Genomic DNA, 19,629 nt, shown 5'->3' on the forward strand with positions numbered 1-19,629 from the left:
AGCAACAGGCAACCCACTGGACACATTAATTAGACCAAAAGATAAAAAAAATGGAGCAAGTTGGCTTTAATGGTTCACCATACTTACCTATCCAGCATTACACTGACTTTCAGGAATGGTGGGATGAAAATCATTCTCTTGTTGGTTAGTATTCCCTTGATTGATTGCTTTGCAACTTCTTCAGGCTCCAAAGCGGGCATTAATCTGAAGGTAAAGAAAACCATGACATTATAGTTGTAGATTCTTTGCAAGATCAAGGCTTGGAACCAAGCTAGGTACTGAGCCTATGGTCACATATAGGCCTGGACCAAATCCAGAAATGTTTATAAGGTATAAAGGTAATTAAAGTCAAAATACAAGAGAAGAGGGTATAGTTAACCAAATAAGCTTGTATAAGAGAGCACAACCCGCTCCAGGACATTATCCACAAAATAAAGGTGCATTATCCCAGGGCCAGTTCTTTATATTTTCTATGGGAAAGCTTTGGAAGCAGCATCCCAGTGATGAGTAATCCCTGACCTAGCTATAATGTTGAAAAGCTCTTATGTGTAGGCTGACCACCTTCATTATGAGGATGGCTACACTCCTACTCCAGCTGCCACCAGGAAAGTCAATATAGCAGTCTTAATGGCACACTTTTCTAAATGTTATTGAAACATCATGGATCACTCACCACAGGGAGAGTACTGGGGTGGCATCCTTGTAACAAATGTATAAGTGTATTCCTTGACACACTAAAGGACAAACTACATGTGATGATCAGATCTCCTGAAGTCTCTTTTAAAGCTGAAAAGGAACTAATGAAAGTTGGAGTGGGGAAAGGGGCAGACTGAGCTTTCAAAACTATTATTTTTAAACAACACTGGGCCCTTCCAGACTGTTATTTTATTGCAGGTGTATCCTGCAACATGTTTTTGGCATCAAAATAGTGCATTAATGGATCTATTCTGCTCTATTAGTTGTTCACCAATGCTTCCCCAATGCTGTCACATTATTGCTGTCCAGAGGGGGCTACAGCACAATAAATTGGGACAAAAAACAAAAACCACCACACAGAATATTTGTGGTATAAAAGTTACACGATTTTGGCAGGAAGTTAAGGGACATCCACTGATTGGAAATGAAGTAGTATGACCACCCCAAAACTTTTGTAGATACAAATAGTACTGAAAGTGTGATCACATATGACTTCCTTGTTAGCATCATGAGCACAGATAATCACGAATACGCAGTGAAAAGGATGTCACTCTGGAGGGGCTCTCTGAAGTGGCCATTAGAAGAAAGGGGAAAGAATAAAGGACTGACACTACAGAGAGGCAGTTTTAACGACAGGGTTTCTAAAGGCCAATGTCCCACTTCCTTATACAGTACCTTGAAGAAGGATTTTTGACAAAGTCAGTATTTATAAACATAGGACAGATGCATGACGTTTTGACCCCATTCTTCCTCAATGCAGACAACTCTTCTGTCAGAGCTCTATGAAACCCGACAGCAGCAAATTTGGATGAGCTATGAGAAATTTCAGACATGGATTAGTGGTTGCATGATCATTTACAACATCACAAATATTCATACATCACATACAGTAATTTATAGAGCTGACAGCTCTCACCACCACAGATCCACATATGGATTGATTGAATGTACTCTAAGATCGATTGTAGGGTTCCTTCACTTCATGCCCACATGTTAATTTTATAGTATGTGCTGATGTTTTGTCATCCAACTGCTGACCAGCTATTGGAAGCACACTTTGGTAAATGGGGAGCTGGATATTCAGTGAAATCATCATCCATTCAGCAATCTCAGGGGTCATGGGAATTTTCTTTAGACTACCTGTCAAGTCCACAATGAGAACACCACTTAATTCTTATAGTTGAGGTTTGTTTGGTTTTCGTATCTCTTGTTGTCTGTTCAAGTTTCTCGTCCCTATGTGTGTGGGATGTAGACTTGGTGAGAGCACTCGGGAAGGCATTCTTTTTGTCATGACCTTCTGTGTCAAGGATGGGCATCTGGTGGCCTTCCAGATGTTGCTGGACTACAACTCCCATCATCTCTTTCCATTGGCCAGGCTGGCTGGGGTTGATGAGAGTCAAACAATATCTGGAGAGCCACAGGTTCTCCATCCCCACCCTATGTTTCTATATCTCTGTCTTATACTGTTGTTTTGACTGATGCGGCTGCTCCCTACACACCCTCAAAATCTACTCTAGAGGTTAGGGGATCCTCTAGAGCAGATTTAGGGACACACAGGGAGAGGAGAGGAGAGGAAGGGGAAGTTGAATACAACCTAAAGTATTCTAATTTTAAGGTGTATTTCTCAAAAGGTAAGATTCCATATAATCAATTGGCTTTATATTGGTACATTTACTTAAATTTACCCACAAATTTAGTTCAAATGAAGCATTATTTTTAATTACTTATCTTATTTCTGCTGACTAGCAACATCTCTGCCATACGCACCAATAAGCCACAAGAAAAGGAGCCACTATGTGGCCTCCAGCAGAAGCCACGGTGATAATATGGCCATGGTTATTCTTCATCATTGTTGGCAGGAACGCTTTTGTGGTCTGAAAGTAAACAGAGAGGGGGAAATTAGCTTTCTGTAGAAGTCCGCCGTTTAATGTTTTACTAACGTGACAACTATTTGACCTGCTCTGCTGCTGCTGTTTTGGTTTGTTTGATTGTAGCTGCCTTTACTTATTTTGACGTGGGTTTTATTGTTTTATCATTTTATGTTATACTTTGTTCATACTGGGTGATATCTAGTGCTAGTCACACTCAGAGTAGACCCAATAAAATCAATGACCTTAAGTAATTTGTATCATTGACATTATATCTCACCCAGTATGCATTGTACCAACCCATCCTTGTGTCTACAAAGATGAAGGGTGGGTTGTAAATATTTTAAATAAATAATACAACCAAATAAAGTATAACAGAAATAGAAATCAGCTCTATTTACCTAGAATGGTGGCTCCTTTGAGGTCTAGGGAGTAGGAGGCTTTGTTTGTTTGTTTATTATATTTATGAGATGCCTAATATATTGTGGTAGCGTGAAAATCTGGTGAGCTGGGGAAAGAGTTCCTCCCCTACCCACATCTTTGAAGAAGGCAGAACAAGGTACCATCATTAGATTGCATTGACAGCACCTGCAATTCTAGATACATCACCGTGAGCCCGACATGATCCACTAATAATAACCACTTGTAAAGTAATCTTATTATTGTGAACTACTTTGAAAACCATTATGACTGGAAGGCAGTAGACAAATATTGTAAAAAATGGAAGAAAATAATATCTAAACCCTCTGCCAACATTCAGTCACATAGTCTAGAGAACGGCCAATAAACAGAATTGAGAAAGCAGATCAGGGACAAGGACCCTATGGCTCTCTGCTCCTGCTGGACTACAACTCCCATCAAATCTGACCATTGGCTATGCTGTTTGGAGCCTAATGGGAAATGGAGTCCAAGAAAATCAGGCATTTAAGACAGCCACCTGTCGGGTATGCTTTAACTTGGATTCCTGCATTGAGCAGGGGGTTGGACTCGATGGGCTTAAAGGCCCCTTCCAACTCTACGATTCTATGATCAAAGGCCACAGGGACCCCATCCCTGATGTGGAAGAATGGGGAGAACTGTGCAGATTCTTAAATATTACTGGGATCATCACGGGAAGGAGGAGGGCAGGTTTAGCCCTCACCGCCCTTGTTTTATCCAAGTGTAACTCTTTACTTTTTCCCATAGTTATTTATTTAAATATTTAATTTAATACTCCACTCCTTCAACCCAGAGGATTAACAGCATGATTTACAGCATAACTTTTAAAACTATATAAAACCAAGCACAAATTAAAAATAAAGCACTCTTGACTGAAGGCACAATGGCTGTTCTGTGTTACAGCTTTGCATTGAGGTATAATGTCACATCAGATGACAGCAGCCTATTCCAACCCACCCTGTAGCACTCATGGGAAATGTCCAAGTCGATACAGTAGACTGGCCTTTGACACACTGATGACCTCCAGATATTTTTAACTTCAACTCTCATTAGCCCCTGCCAGCACTTCCATGAAAGCTGTAGTATAAAACATATGAAAGGCACCAAGTTGGTTGCAATAGATTAAGGCCACATTCACAGCATGCATTCATTCCACTATTATTCTACTTTAACAGTCGTGGCTTCTCCCAAAGGATCCTGGGAAGTTCAGTTTGTGAAGGGTGCTAAGAGTTGTTAGGAGACCCCTATCCCCCTCATAGAATTACAATTTTCAGAGTGGTTTAACGGCCAGTCTCTCTTCTCAGACAACTCTGAAAATTGTAGCTCTATGGGGGTCACTTACCACTCTCAGCACCCTTCACAAACCACACTTCCCAGGATTCTTTGGGGGAAGCCATGACTGTAATGTATAGTGTGAATGTGGTCCAACAAGATACCATATTGGCAGCCATTGGCAGTATATCTTATTACACACTCAAGTACTTGTAAAGTTGGTCTTAAAATAGGCCTATACTGTGATTCTTTGATTACTATTACCCAGTAGTGAGCAAGAATGTTGACTTCAAACATTTTTTGAATCTCATGGTCCTCAGTCGACAGCACATCCGTTGGGGCTATCACCCCAGCGTTGTTCATCAAGATATCCACATCGCCAATCTCTCCTTTCACCTGTTAAGAAGTGAAGAATAGAGATTAAAGAAAGTTCTATTTAGGGGTTTTGTTAGGAGGTGACCCAGGGGGCTGAGCCCCCTAGGTCTTGTGAGGGAGGTCATGCATTTTCTATTTTACTTACAGGGCGGTTGGGTGAACTGCAAAGTGCAGTGTTGGTGACACCCTAGTCACCAACCACCTCAATTTCCCTGAGGTATCTATACATATAAATGAGCACAAATGTTATGCAAATTTGAGTCCATTGCCTATGCCCCAAGTCCTTTGCACTTGTAACAGGAATACTGCCCAAGTTCAACAAACTGTTGGCTGTAACATTCTGAGAAGCAAGGCCAGAAGTGAAGGGATATGTTGCGTAAGGGCCTGGGTAGGGGGCATTGCAGAACACTAGTGCCTAGGATTTGTTTCAAATATGAAAAGAGAAAAGCCAGAGAAGTTTGAGGATATCTGGTGGAGCTTCCTCATCTCACTGGAGATTCAGAAGGAATGTGGAGACTCTAAGCACCACCACCAACAGTCGTCCTTTTAATTGTGCATTGATTATGATTTGTGCTCACAATGATATCGAGGCAGTTATACATGATCCCACTTTCAATGGTGAGGTGGACATGCTGCTTCGCTTCTAGTCAGTGCATATCCCGCTGCTTCCTGCTGAAATCCTGTACCTTGTCATACCAGAAATGTTCTGGGGCGTGGGGGGATTGTCCCCTCCAGGCAGCAATAATGTAATAAAATTGAGGAAACACCGCAGAACAACCAATGAACATAAGAACATAAAAACATAAGAACATAAGAAGAGCCTGCTGGATCAGGCCAGTGGCCCATCTAGTCCAGCATCCTGTTCTCACAGTGGCCAACCAGGTGCCTGGGGGAAGCCCGTAAGCAGGACCCGAGTGCAAGAACACTCTCCCCTCCTGAGGCTTCCGGCAACTGGTTTTTAGAAGCATGCTGCCTCTGACTAGGGTGGCACAGCACAGCCATCACGGCTAGTAGCCATTGATAGCCCTGTCCTCCATGAATTGGTCTAATCTTCTTTTAAAGCCATCCAAGCTGGTGGCCATTACTGCATCTTGTGGGAGCAAATTCCATAGTTTAACTATGCGCTGAGTAAAGAAGTACTTCCTTTTGTCTGTCCTGAATCTTCCAACATTCAGCTTCTTTGAATGTCCACGAGTTCTAGTATTATGAGAGAGGGAGAAGAACTTTTCTCTATCCACTTTCTCAATGCCATGCATAATTTTATACACTTCTATCATGTCTCCTCTGACCCGCCTTTTCTCTAAACTAAAAAGCCCCAAATGCTGCAACCTTTCCTCGTAAGGGAGTCGCTCCATCCTCTTGATCATTCTGGTTGCCCTCTTCTGAACCTTTTCCAACTCTATAGTATCCTTTTTGAGATGAGGCGACCAGAACTGTACACAGTATTCCAAATGCGGCCGCACCATAGATTTATACAACAGCATTATGGTATCTGCTGTTTTATTTTCAATACCTTTCCTAATTATCGCTAGCATGGAATTTGCCTTTTTCACAGCTGCCGCACACTGGGTCGACATTTTCATTGTGCTGTCCACTACAACCCCGAGGTCTCTCTCCTGGTTGGTCACTGCCAGTTCAGACCCCATGAGCGTATATGTGAAATTCAGATTTTTTGCTCCAATATGCATAATTTTACGCTTGTTTATACTGAATTGCATTTGCCATTTTTCCGCCCATTCACTCAGTTTGGAGAGGTCTTTTTGGAGCTCTTCGCAATCCCTTTTTGTTTTAACAACCCTGAACAATTTAGTATCGTCAGCAAACTTTGCCATTTCACTGCTCACTCCTAATTCTAGGTCATTAATGAACAAGTTCAAGAGTACATGTCCCAATACTGATCCTTGAGGGACTCCACTTTCTACAGCCCTCCATTGGGAGAACTGTCCGTTTATTCCTACTCTCTGCTTTCTGCTTCTTAACCAATTCCTTATCCACAAGAGGACCTCTCCTCTTATTCCATGACTGCCAAGCTTCCTCAGAAGTCTTTGGTGAGGTACCTTGTCAAAAGCTTTTTGAAAGTCTAAGTACACTATGTCCACTGGATCACCTCTGTCTATATGCTTGTTGACACTCTCAAAGAATTCTAATAGGTTACTGAGACAGGACTTTCCCTTGCAGAAGCCATGCTGGCTCTGCTTCAGCAAGGCTTGTTCTTCTATGTGCTTAGTTAATCTAGCTTTAATAATACTTTCTACCAGTTTTCCAGGGACAGAAGTTTAGCTAACTGGTCTGTAATTTCCAGGATCCCCCCTGGATCCCTTTTTGAAGATTGGCATTACATTTGCCACTTTCCAGTCCTCAGGCACGGAGGAGGACCCAAGGGACAAGTTACATATTTTAGTTAGCAGATCAGCAATTTCACATTTGAGTTCTTTGAGAACTCTCGGGTGGATGCCATCCGGGCCCGGTGATTTCTCAGTTTTTATATTGTCCATTAAGCCTAGAACTTCATCTCTCGTTACCACTATTTGTCTCCGTTCCTCAGAATCCCTTCCTGCAAATGTTAGTTCAGGTTCAGGGATCTGCCCTATATCTTCCACTGTGAAGACAGATGCAAAAAATTCATTTAGCTTCTCTGCAATCTCCTTATCGTTCTTTAGTACACCTTTGACTCCCTTATCATCCAAGGGTCCAATCACTTCTCTAGACGGTCTCCTGCTTTAAATGTATTTATAAAAATTTTTGTTGTTGGTTTTTATGTTCTTAGCAATGTGCTCCTCAAATTCTTTTTTGGCATCCCTTATTGTATTCTTGCATTTCTTTTCCCAGAGCTTGTGTTCCTTTTTATTTTCTTCATTCGGACAAGACTTCCATTTTCTGAAGGAAGACTTTTTGCCTCTAAGAGCTTCCTTGACTTTGCTCGTTAACCATGCTGGCATCTTCTTGGCCCTGGCGGTACCTTTTCTGATCTGCGGTATGCACTCCAGTTGAGCTTCTAATATAGTGTTTTTAAACAACTTCCAAGCATTTTCGAGTTATGTGACCCTCTGGATTTTGTTTTTCAGCTTTCTTTTTACCAATCCCCTCATTTTTGTGAAGTTTCCTCTTTGGAAGTCAAATGTGACCGTGTTGAATTTTCTTGGCAATTGGCCAGTTACATGTATGTTTAATTTAATAGCACTATGGTCACTACTCCCAATCGGTTTGGCAACACTTACATCTCGCACCAGGTCCAAGTCCCCACTGAGGATTAAGTCCAGGGTTGCTGTCCCTCTGGTCGGTTCCATGACCAACTGGTCTAGGGCATAGTCATTTAGACTATCTAGAAATTTTGCTTCTTTGTTGTGACTGGAACACATATGCGGCCAGTCTATGTCTGGGTAGTTGAAGTCACCCATTACTACCACATTTCCTAGTTTTGATGCTTCCTCAATTTCATATCTCATCTCACGGTCTTCCTGAGCATTTTGATCAGGGGGACAATAGATCGTTCCCAGTATTAAATCCCTCCTGGGGCATGGTATCACCACCCACAACGATTCTGTGGAGGAGTCCACCTCTTTCGGGGTTTCGAGCTTGCTGGATTCAATGCCTTCTTTCACGTATAGAGCGACACCACCACCAATACATCCTTCCCTGTCCTTCCGATATAGTTTATATCCAGGGATAACTGTATCCCACAGGTTTTCTCCATTCTACCAGGTCTCTGTTATGCTCACTATATCAATGCTCTCCTCTAAGACCAAGCACTCCAGTTCTCCCATCCTGGTTCGGAGGCTCCTAGCATTAGTGTACAGACACTTGTAAGCAGTGTCTCTCTTCAAGTGTCTTTGACACTTTTGGTTTGGCCTGTGGTAATTTTGCCCTTGTGAATTGATGTCCTGTGCCCCTGCTCTCACAATGCCTACTTCTAGGCCTACCCCTTTTAAAATTTCCTCACTTCTTTGGTCTTTATCCCAGGAGGGAAGTTTATTCCAAACCGGACCTTCCTCAGCTCCTGTCGGGTTTCCCCCCTCAGTCAGTTTAAAAACTGCTCTGCCACCTTTTTAATTTTAAGTGCCAGCAGTCTGGTTCCATTCTGGTTCAAGTGGAGCCCGTCCCTTTTGTACAGGCCCGGCTTGTCCCAAAATGTTCCCCAGTACCTAACAAATCCAAACCCCTCCTCCTAACACCATTGTCTCATCCACGTATTGAGACTACAAAGCTGTGCCTGTCTGGCTGGTCCTGCACGTGGAACCGGTAGCATTTCAGAGAAAGCCACCTTGGAGGTCCTGGCTTTCAGCATCCTACCTAGCAACCTAAATTTAGCTTCCAGGACCTCACGGCTGCATTTCCCCAATAAAGCAGAATGATGTGTCGACGGTCCGGGATAAATTTATTGCTAATGGACTATTACTATGATCATGATCATGATCAATAATAATAATAATAATAATAATAATTACATTTGTATACCGCCCCATAGCCGAAGCTCTCTGGGCGGTTTACAACAATTCTTGCGTCAATGACATGTTGCAGAACACACCTGCAAAAAACACCTCAGAAAATGTCTCCCCTTTTTTTCCTTTCTGTTTTTCACCTCTGTTCTTTCTTTCACACCATTATTTCTTAAATCTGTCTGGAGTCTGGGACTTTGAGAGAGCAGAAAGACATTTGAAGGGCAGGTAATTTTATGAGAAAGAGCTGGATGGAGAGGGGAAGGAGTAGGTTACATTTATTCAGTAGATACTCAGTGCTTTGGAAGACCTTTTATTATACCCTCATATTTCAAATTTTAAAAGGTAAATAAAACATTCTCACATGCCCACACACAATACTGAAAGCTGCCCACATAGTCACTGGTGGTTAGTTTGCCTGCAACAGGACCATCACAATGAGCCAGCATGTGTGATGCCAGGAGACAGAGTTGTAAATTAAGAACATCCCACATGTTCGATTCTTTGTTATATGGGCTCCTGGGGCCTCTGCACAGGACCGGCTCTACCAAGAGGCGGCTGCCTCAAGCAGCTGATTGTAGTGATGAAAGGATAGCAAACTGTTAGTTCTTTGTTGTTATTGTACTTTTACTGACAGGGAAAGAGATAGGGATTTTCTGCCTCAGGTGCACCCATGCCCAGTTTGCTGCTTGCCTCAGGCAGTTGAATGTTAGGACAGCCTAGTGCCTCTGGCTATGTACACACTCCTGCTTGCTGGTTTGAGAAGCAGTGTACGCACAGTGTTAACCACAGTCTATATCTGTCCTGTTGCTTCTTATGAAATATTGCATTTTGATACATTTTCCCCCCAAACCAGCTTTAATCTGAATTTTTTTAAAAAGAACAACCAAGCTGCATTTTAAGCTAGTCATGTTTATGCAGCCTGGTCTGTACGAGCACATGTGCTGTGACTGCAACTTTCTGCAGTTCCTCAGATCAATTTCTAAATTGCCAGCATGTATGCGGAGGTCGGACGTCTCGGGTGTGTTCATCATAAACTCTGCTGAGTGGTTAAATAAGTTTTTGTGCATGCAGTCCTATATGTGTCTACGTGGAAGTAAATCCCATGGAGCAATAGGGCTTACTCCCAGGTAAGTCAGGAAAGGATTGCAACCAAAAGCTATTTTTAATTGTTAAATGTCTCTCCTGTTGAGGTCAATGGAACTAAAAAGTGCTTAATTTTTTGATAGGCATTTGATATAGACTGAGATGATGCTGTTTTGCTATTCGTGTGCTGCAAAGCTTCCTGTGGTTGTTATGGAGGTTGTTTGTTCTGTTTTTATGGCATTAATTTTTCTATTTATGTTTTTAATATGTTGTAAACTGCTTGGAAATTTTCAGGTAAATAACAATTAACTTTGACAGGATTGTGCCCTAAACCCCTAACTAAAATGAAAGGCCTAAGAAGCTGAGTTGGTCCATTTTCTCAAAAAATAAAATAAAATCCATAGCCAGGCAATACTCTTATTAGGAACAAGCAAAATTTCACAAAACTATGAACAACTTTTTGAGCTCTCCAGAGCTTTTCGTCAGGGGGGGACCTCTTGGCCGTAGCAATAGTTTTGACTGAGCAACGTAGATAGCTGATTGGGCAGAGAACAGGAGACTGACAGAAATGTTTCCAGGGATCTCTGACAGCTGAAATGGAAGGATATTTGTGTGCGCCTCCCCCAATCTCAGAGCGGTGAGATTTTGGGGGTCCCTGCGCCTCTCCAGGGTTTGGTTTCCTTTGGGAAGAAGGTCAGCGGAGACTGTGGTGTCTTTATGAAATATGGTTTATTTATTTACACACATTCCAACCTAAGCTCAAGAATGGAGGGGTTCAAGGCATCAGCAGTCTAATATCCAGCTTTTCCATCTGGGTGCAGGGGCATCCTATAGCCATGATGCAGAGGGATAGCCTCTGTGCGTGTCTGCAGTCCCAGCCATTCTCTGGAACACACTCAAAACTACCAGCACAAAAACTCTCTTAGGCTTGGGGGGGGGGGGGAATGCTCTCCTGAAGAGTTTCAATAACAAAAGGATCTTCCTGGCCCATTTCACCAGTTGCCGGGGCAACCGAAAGACCCATCATCTTACCTGGCCACTCCATTTGATTAACAAAGGAGATTCATCTGGCTAGCAGAGCCAGCCCCCAGGGCATAGGATTCCAAATCAGAGGCTGGAAAGGTGACCCATAAAAATAATCCATTCCAACCCCCCCCCATGCTCATAACACTATGTTTGGGGCAGAAAAGGTGTGGTTTTGAGTTATTGGGGGACAACTTTTTAAATGTTTACTTCTAAATTTTTACTGGGCCTCTGCCTCAGCAGACCTAATGCAAAAGCTTCCCACTGGGAATATGGGCACCTGGGACAGCTAGCTGGCAATCAGCAGCAAACACCTCTCTTGATGAAATTGATTACTGCATACAAAATAAATCAAGTGAGGACAGGAAAATACCTTGCTCAAGGTGACTATGCTGTGGGCATTTCTTCTTTGGGAGTTTTGGGAATAAAATTCCGTGCAGCCTTCAGCTCAACCCGCCATTTTTTATGCAACATCCTGCACCTACATATATGTGTTTTAAGGTTTTTATTGGTTTATTTGTTTTAACTGGTTTTAATGAAAGTTGCTTTGGGTCACTTCTGTGAGGAAAAGCAACCAACAAATATAAATCATGATGATAAGTCTTTAACCAAGCATAAGCATGTGTAACTGTTATGGGGCAAGGGTCATAGCTTAGTGGTAGGTACAGCCTCTGCCTTGCATGCAAATGGTCCCAGGTTCAGTCCCCAACATCTCTAGGCAGGGCTGGGAAAAGCTCCTGTCTTGAATCCTGGACAGCCACTGCCAGTCAGTATGGACAAACTGAGCTAGACAGACCAATGGTCTGCCTCTGTATAAGGCAGGTTCTGATGCTCTCTGTTTACTTCTACTTCCCCTCCCCTTCCTTTGTTGTTTCCCATATTACCTTTTAGATTGAAAGGTCTATGGGGCAGAGACCTGCCCTCTTGTGTATGCACACTAATGGTGCTATATAAGTAATGAATGAGAATACTGAATCATTTACTTCACTTTGGCATACTGGCATCCTAGCAGGTTTGGGCAATCTTTGGGAACGGATATAAGGTCTCACCTTCTCTGCAGTGCTGTAGATATCTTCTTTCTTGCTACAGTCCACCACGAATGCATGTGCTGGGGCTCCCAGTCTTCTGCATTCTTCAGCCGTTTGTTCAACACCATGCTGTAAATGGAAAGGGAACAGATTGGGAAGGCCCATGGATCAGTGGTAGAGCATCTGCTCTGCATGCAGAAGGTCCCTGGTTCAACCCCCAACATCTCCAGGCAGAACTGAGAAAGCCCTCTGGCTGAAACCCTGAAGAGCTGCTGTCAGTTACGGTGCACATTCAGTACTGAGCTGGATGGACCAATAGTCTCGTTATAAGGCAGCCTTCTATGTTCCATTCCCTCTCCTCATCCACAACATAAGTAAAAAGTATCATACTTGTTAGAATAATTTCTCTCCTGCCTTTCCACTAGGCAGAACAGTGCCCCCAAGGCAGCTAATCACATTAAAAATGAAACAACCTAGCTTAAAATATCAAGGGTCATAATGTTTTTAAACTGTTTTTAGAATGCTTTTATTTTTGTTGTTTGTTAAATCATTTTGTTATGTTTGCTGCCCAGGGCTCCTTCAGGAGGAAAGGCAAGTTATACATTCAATAAACAAATAAATAAAGCCCAGTCTTTGTCTTCAGCTGGTGGCAGATGCTAAAAAGGAGTCAGATTACTCATCTTCAGGGGATGAAAGAGTGGACTCTGGAGCCGAAGGGAAAGAGCACACAGGACAAGCCCTGGAAGCACTTCCACTGGATGAGCCCGTGGTGCCAGAGCTCCTTCCGGCCTGAGGATGCAACACTGCCATTCTTAGACTCAGAGGACTCCATTGCAGAGGCCTCAGGGAGACCAGAGTGGGGCTATTAAACTGAAAAAATACCTTCCGGTGAGGGTGTGGATGCAGTTGCCACTGTTATATAGGGCTTAGTCGCAGTTTGATGCTTGCTGAAGCAACGTCAGAGCTCTGTTCTCCAACAGCCCTACCTAGGCCGAATCGTACACTGAGCCAGAGCCCAGTTCTTGCCTCACAACAAGGGAGGCAAACAAACCTTCTGTGGGAGACAATACCACAACTGGGAAGCAGCCACAGAAAAGGCCCTGTTTTTCTAATTCCATATAGATTATTTATTTTTATTTATTATTTGATTTATATCCCTCCCAGGGCCAGCCCCAGACATGCTGGGCCTCTGGGCACAAGCCTGCCCCAGGTCCCGGTGCTCCCCTTCCATGATTCGTGGCAGGATCGCTGCTGCGGAATGCACATCCCACCATTTCTTTGCTTAACCTACCTTTCTCAGCTATTCTGCGTTTGCACATGCAGCGCTGCCCTTAACAAAGATGGCGGCCAAGGTTTCCCTAAGAGGCTGAAGCCTCTGCCGCCATCTTGGTTCATGGCAGGGATGAGCACACGCAGCACACATGCGTGCCATCAGCCAAGATGGCAACAGAGGCTTCAGCCCCTTAGGGAAACCTTGGCCACCATCTTTGTTAAGGGCAGCGCTGCGCGCTCAGCAGCAGAACAAGGTAGGTTAAGCAAGGGAATGGCAAAGCCCCAAAGCTCTTGCCGTGCGATCCGCGGCAGCAATCCTGCCACGAATCACGGAAGAGGAGCATAGCCCCAGGGGCCCTTGGGCCAGTGCCCCACCTGACCACCCTTTGGAACTGGCCCTGATCCCTCCCTTCCTCCCAGCAGGAGCCCAGGGCAGTAAACAAAAGCACTAAAAACACTTCAAACATCATAAAAACAGACTTTAAAATACATTAAAACAAAACATCTTTAAAAACATTTTTTAAAAGCTTTCAAGACTTTTTTTAAAAAAAGATTAAAAACATTGGTTTGTTTTTTTAAAAAAGTTTAAAAAACATTAAAAAGAAATTCCAACACAAAAGCAGACTTCTTGTTTTTTAACAGCTGTCACATCCTGAGTAAAGTAGATCACAGCATTGGTGCCATTGCATCTTTGTGTGTGCATGTGTGTTTTCTAAGAGGGGTGAGAGAAGAAAAGGAGAAAGATGAAGAGAGATGGATTTTAAAGGACTGAGTATAGAAAGAGGTTGCATCCATACTGGGTTTTTTTTGTTTTATTTTAGATTACTGGACTTCTGGTTCCAAATAAAACATTTCATTACTTAACAGAGGTAGAACACTGTTAGACATAAAACCACAAGTTCAGGATTTGTTTCTTTCTACTCAGTGACCAAGATCTGCTGACCGGTTTCAGCCAGTTCTGGCTAACAACCTTTGCTCTCCAATTCTTAAAGAGACAGTGAACTCTCTCTCTCTCTCAAACCACATGGCTTCCCCCAAATAATTCTGGGAACTGTAATTTATCCCTCATAGAGCTATAATTCCCATTATCCTTAATAAACTATAGTTCCCAGGATTCTTTAGGGGAAGCCATACGTATGGTGTGGATGTGGCCAAAGAAAGAAAGACAGAAAGAGATGGACACTTGTGGTAAAATATTAACGGGAAGTCGCATAGTTCTGAAGTCTGAAGGTTACTGGACATAAAGGCAGATGTCTTGCCACAAATGTTTAGCTCTTGAAACACATGTAATATATTAGACATTAACCTGCAGCAGTATAGATATAGTATCTCAGCAAAAGCAATCTAATAAAAAGATGACGAACACACATTAGTTCCTGATGGCTTTCCAATTCACAGCCATGGAATGTGCATAGAATTATCTCCAACATGAGCATATGAATGCATAAGATATAAGATCTATGTGCACAGAATTATAGAATTTGAGTTGGCTGTCATAGAATCATAGAATTTTTGGAATGCAAGAACCTTGTAACTACGGATGCTTCTAGATGGGTGTTTATTGTGGGATAGGAACTGCCCATTCATGCAAGTTTTTTTGCAGAGTCCACACAATGTCATTAGCAGCAGTCTGGCAGTGCAGTCCCTACCCCCTCCACTGAATCCAGATTTACCTCTTCTGAATAAAATCTGATAAGTTAAAAAAACTTGTTGCCAATTATATTATTTATTAATTTATTAATTTATTTATACCCCGCCCCTCCTTCCAGCAGGAGCCCAGGGCGGCAAACGGAAACACTAAAAACACTTTAAAACATCATAAAAAGACCTTAAAATACATTAAAACAAAACATCGTTAAAAACATTTAAAAAACTTTAAAAACATATTTTAAAAAAGGGTTAAAAGACATATTAAAAGCAATTCTAACACAGATGCAGACTGAGATAGGTCTCAACTTAAAAGGCTTGTTGAAAGAGGAAAGTCTTTAAAAGGCGCCGAAAAGATAGCAGAGATGGCACCTGCCTAATATTTAAGGGGAGGGAATTCCACAGGGTAGGTGCCGCCACACTAAAGGTCCGTTTCCTATATTGTACAGAACGAACCTCCTGATAAGATGGTACCTGCAGGAGGCCCTCACCTGCAGAGTGCAGTGATCAGCTGGGTATATAAAGGGTTACTCATTTGCAATATCTGAATGGCTCATTTGCAATATTAAGCTTATTTCTAGAAGCACCCTAGAACACCTGGGGCGGATGCTGTCCAGCCTCTGCTTAAATGCTCCCACCGAGGTGGGAGTCCACCTCTTCCCAAAGCAGTTTGTTCCACTGTTAAACACCTCTTATCATTAGGAAGTTCCATATACTAGTGGGTCCCTCCAGACTAGGGATGGGATCCATTGGCCGGTGCCAGTTTGCAAGCATCCCATCAACCTAACAGGATGGCATCGATTTGAATTCATTCTATATCTGCTAGCTGCTTTTACTGATCTGTGTGGGTTTTTCCGCTTGGAAAAAATATTGACATTAATATCGATATATGTTGAAATATTGATATTAATATCAATATTTTAAAGGAAATATCAATATTTTGAAGGGAATGTCAATATTTCCTATAAATTATCATTCTTACGATCAATGTTTTAGAAGCTGATTTTTTTGTTAAAAGTCCTTTTTCAAAAATAGCCGTGTAAATTCACTGCATTAAAATCCAATCCTCAGTTATTAAGAATAAGCAAATTAATGGAAAATTAGGTACCAAATCTGAATTGGATGGAATTCTAGCACATCTCTACTCCAGACACCCTTTCTATTGTGCATTCATTTGTGCTCATGATGGTATCAGAGCAGGTTATACACAATCCCGCTTTCAACACTACTTGTGCCTACCAGAGTTTCAGGGCGGGTATACTTCTATCAGTTTCCTGTCAGTGCATGTCCCATATCTTCCTGCTGAAATCTTAAACCATATACTGTATATTCCATGGGTGGTGGTGGTTCTGCTTTTGATGTACTATAGAGCAACAGCACTCCTCCTGACAGCAGCGATGTCAGAACATTGGGGAAACATTACAGAACAACTAATAAAACAGAATGATATGTGGACGGCCCAGTACAAATCCACTACTAACGCACTACTATTGTGTCAGTGACACATTACAGAATAAACCCACAAAGGGGGGGGGGAGACCAGTCTGGCAAGGCCCTTAGCCTGCCATATAAATCATAACCTAGGGTGCTGCCTTTAAATGGAAGACCCTCTCCTGTTGACAGCACTGAAGTAAAACTGAAGTTAAAAAGAACAACAGCACCAGTCTGGAGGGGCCCCAAGCCAGATCAGTGTTTGCTCTCTCCTTTTCCAAGGCCTTAGACTTAGGCAGAATCTTCCCTGCATAGTTACCTGGAGTCCAACTGCAAATATAGCTAAAGAATGAACCCAGGACCTTCCACACACTCAAAACATTTGCTTTAACAAGTTGTGTGCACAATACGGCCTTGCATCAGGGATGACGATTTAAAGAATTGTTAGACTTTACAACTTAGATTTTGGAAATATGAGCTATTGCAGTTTTCCTCCCTCATCCTCCAGGGAACCAAAACATAGCTATTTTTCATTTGTACCTCATCATAATCATTTACCTGCCCTTCACTGTAAGATGCAATTATTTTATAGGATAATATTGAAAAAGGCTCACATCGGCATAACCTAACTGGGCAATCATCCTAGGAATAATGTGGCCATACCTTGTTGATATCCCACAGAACTAAATTGCACTGACGCCTCGCAAATTCATAAGCAGCAGCTCTCCCAAGTCCGTGCCCGGATCCAGTGATCAGAACAATCTGTCCGCTGACACTCTTTTCCTTCACAGGAATGAAAAGCTTGACAAAAGCCTCTAAATAGGAGTAGAGGATTATAAGGAAAAACAAAGGAATCTCAAGCAAAAGATGCATTTTCTTCAACAAGCGTTCTGCAACTGTGACTGATCCCCAGCTGTTTGCACACTGTTATTAATTCATCAGAGACAGAAGCTCAGGGCGTGCCCCACCTGACATCATGAAACTTGGGCAAGATATGACTTTCCACACAAACCTTTGACAGGTTTATGGCCTTCCTAATCACTCACACTGTGTACACGTGACCGTAGCAGCAAGATCATTATTTTCTCAATCTGGATCAAAGCTGTTTTTTAGGGGGTAAAAAAAGAATCAAAATGGCAGGATTTCATAAGAAACCACAGGTGAGGTACAAGGTAGAATGCATTGTGGCTGCTATCGTGTGGGTACATGGCTTCCAAGCCAGCAGTGGGAACACACTGGATGAGGAGTACATGGGAGCATGTAGTACACAGCCTCAGCCTACTGCTTCTCCCTTCAGCCTCCTAGTTCCTCTTTCAGTCCTTAAACTGGTCCGTCTGTCCCAGCCAATATTTCTTGTAACCCAGCACTCAGATTGGGGCAGGTAAGGGGGCCCTTAATGAAGTCCACACATCCCATCCTTGACTCCCATCCCTTGTCATTTTAGTTAAATCATGGCTCCTAGTAGCCTTCTAAGTGCAGGACTTAAGGACACTGTCACAAAAGGGAAGAAACTTGGGCCCCTGTCCACCCTACCACCTTCACTGGCCCCTAGAACTGCTAGCACTGACACAGCTTATGGATTAATGGAACAAGTGTGTCTGTTGTGAAATACAAATGGGGCCTGCAATAAAATGTCATTATGTGGAGTGTTTCTATTAAGGGTTCTGGCCAGCCAGCCAGCCAGCCAGCCATCACTTCTTCAAGGTTACTCAATTCCATCTTGCCCTCCCAATTTTCCATTTCCCACTTCCTTCAAAAGTCATTCACAGCATTCTATGAGCACTGAGTATCCTCAGTCCTCGTTGAAAGATCCCCCCCCCCAACACACACAAAAACACATTTAGGATTGTATCCAATACTCTGCAATCAGAATTCTGCTTTCACAATGGCAGAATTCTGCTTTTTCCTCTCCTCTACCTGCATGCCCCCAAATCTGCTCCAGAGGGTCCCCCCCAATCCTCATTGTGCCTCATTTGCCTAAATTAATGCCTCAGTTGGTAAAAACAAAGAAGACAATCATTTCAAGCCAGACATTATTCTACTAATATACAATGCTGGCAAGATGGAAAGACCACCAATCACTACTAGTGTAGAAGTAAACACCAATGTAAAACCAAGCCCTGCTTTGTAGGGAAAAAAATCATATGGTTTCTGGCATGCATCAGGCAGCTGGACAGCATTCAACATGGACCTATACTACAAGACAATATTGACTATTTGCCCACAATGCATGCTACTGCAACTGAAATGTCAATTGCATATGAAGTACTAAACTAGTCTATGAGCATCATGCAGTCTCTGCAATTGTCCAAGACTGTGTGTGTTTGACCAGGTACTTTATGCCAAAGTTGTAGAAATCACATAGGAACATCCAGAGAAATTCAGATATACCATCATAATTAGAATGGGTGTGTTTCACACCAAATGCACTATTCAGCCATCATTGGTAAGCGATTTCAGGATGCAGAATTGCATGATTTGTGCATTGAGTCAGGCACAATTGCAGAAGGTTCAATAGCAGGGGTAATAGAAGGTCACAAGTATAAACATCAGATTTCACAAGCTGATTTATGAAGCACTCATGCAGTTAGCATGTCATGGTTTCCAGTCATGGTTGAAAGACATGCATGCAGAAGACACTGTATATTTGAGTGACATGCTAAACAGCATAAGCAGCCTCTGCCAAGATGCATGCACAGCTTCACTGAATAAAATCCTTGGAAAGGATTCATGTTCAAGAATTATGAAGTGCTTTGATTACTACAGTAATTACCTTAGATGTGAAGATATTCAACCCCTTTGAACAAATACATGTAGACCAAACAATAGAGAAAGCAGTCAACAAAGTTACTCAAACACCAGGAGGAACAAAGGAAGTTAGCCTCAATCAAGGAGATGTCAATAAGGACTATGACATCAGAATACAGGAGAGTGTTTCTGAAGTAGTTGATAACATGATTGGTCAGTGCACCTGTAGGATGAGAGATCCAGTTTTCCATGAAAACAAAATAAAAAAAGATGAGGCAGATGTTCAAGCTTTAGTTGATTTAATGATGA

The 19,629-nt window shown here is 42.5% G+C and overlaps 1 protein-coding gene across 1 annotated transcript in view; it reads right to left on the reverse strand.

Moving 5' to 3' along the window:
* Positions 1-17,510, reverse strand: part of LOC133363744 (estradiol 17-beta-dehydrogenase 11-like) — a 23,238-nt gene extending 5,728 nt beyond the window's left edge. The window contains exons 1-6 of the mRNA XM_061583072.1: positions 17,236-17,510; positions 12,244-12,351; positions 4,539-4,670; positions 2,464-2,570; positions 1,372-1,509; positions 88-204 (exon numbers count right to left, since the gene is read on the reverse strand). Coding sequence (XP_061439056.1) covers positions 88-204; positions 1,372-1,509; positions 2,464-2,570; positions 4,539-4,670; positions 12,244-12,351; positions 17,236-17,445 — 812 coding nt within the window. The 5' untranslated portion in view covers positions 17,446-17,510. The remainder of the gene's footprint in view (positions 1-87; positions 205-1,371; positions 1,510-2,463; positions 2,571-4,538; positions 4,671-12,243; positions 12,352-17,235) is intronic.
* Positions 17,511-19,629: the final 2,119 nt, after the last annotated feature.

This window comes from Rhineura floridana, chromosome 9 (genome assembly GCF_030035675.1).
Source record: "Rhineura floridana isolate rRhiFlo1 chromosome 9, rRhiFlo1.hap2, whole genome shotgun sequence".
In the NCBI taxonomy this organism is placed as follows: domain Eukaryota; kingdom Metazoa; phylum Chordata; class Lepidosauria; order Squamata; family Rhineuridae; genus Rhineura; species Rhineura floridana.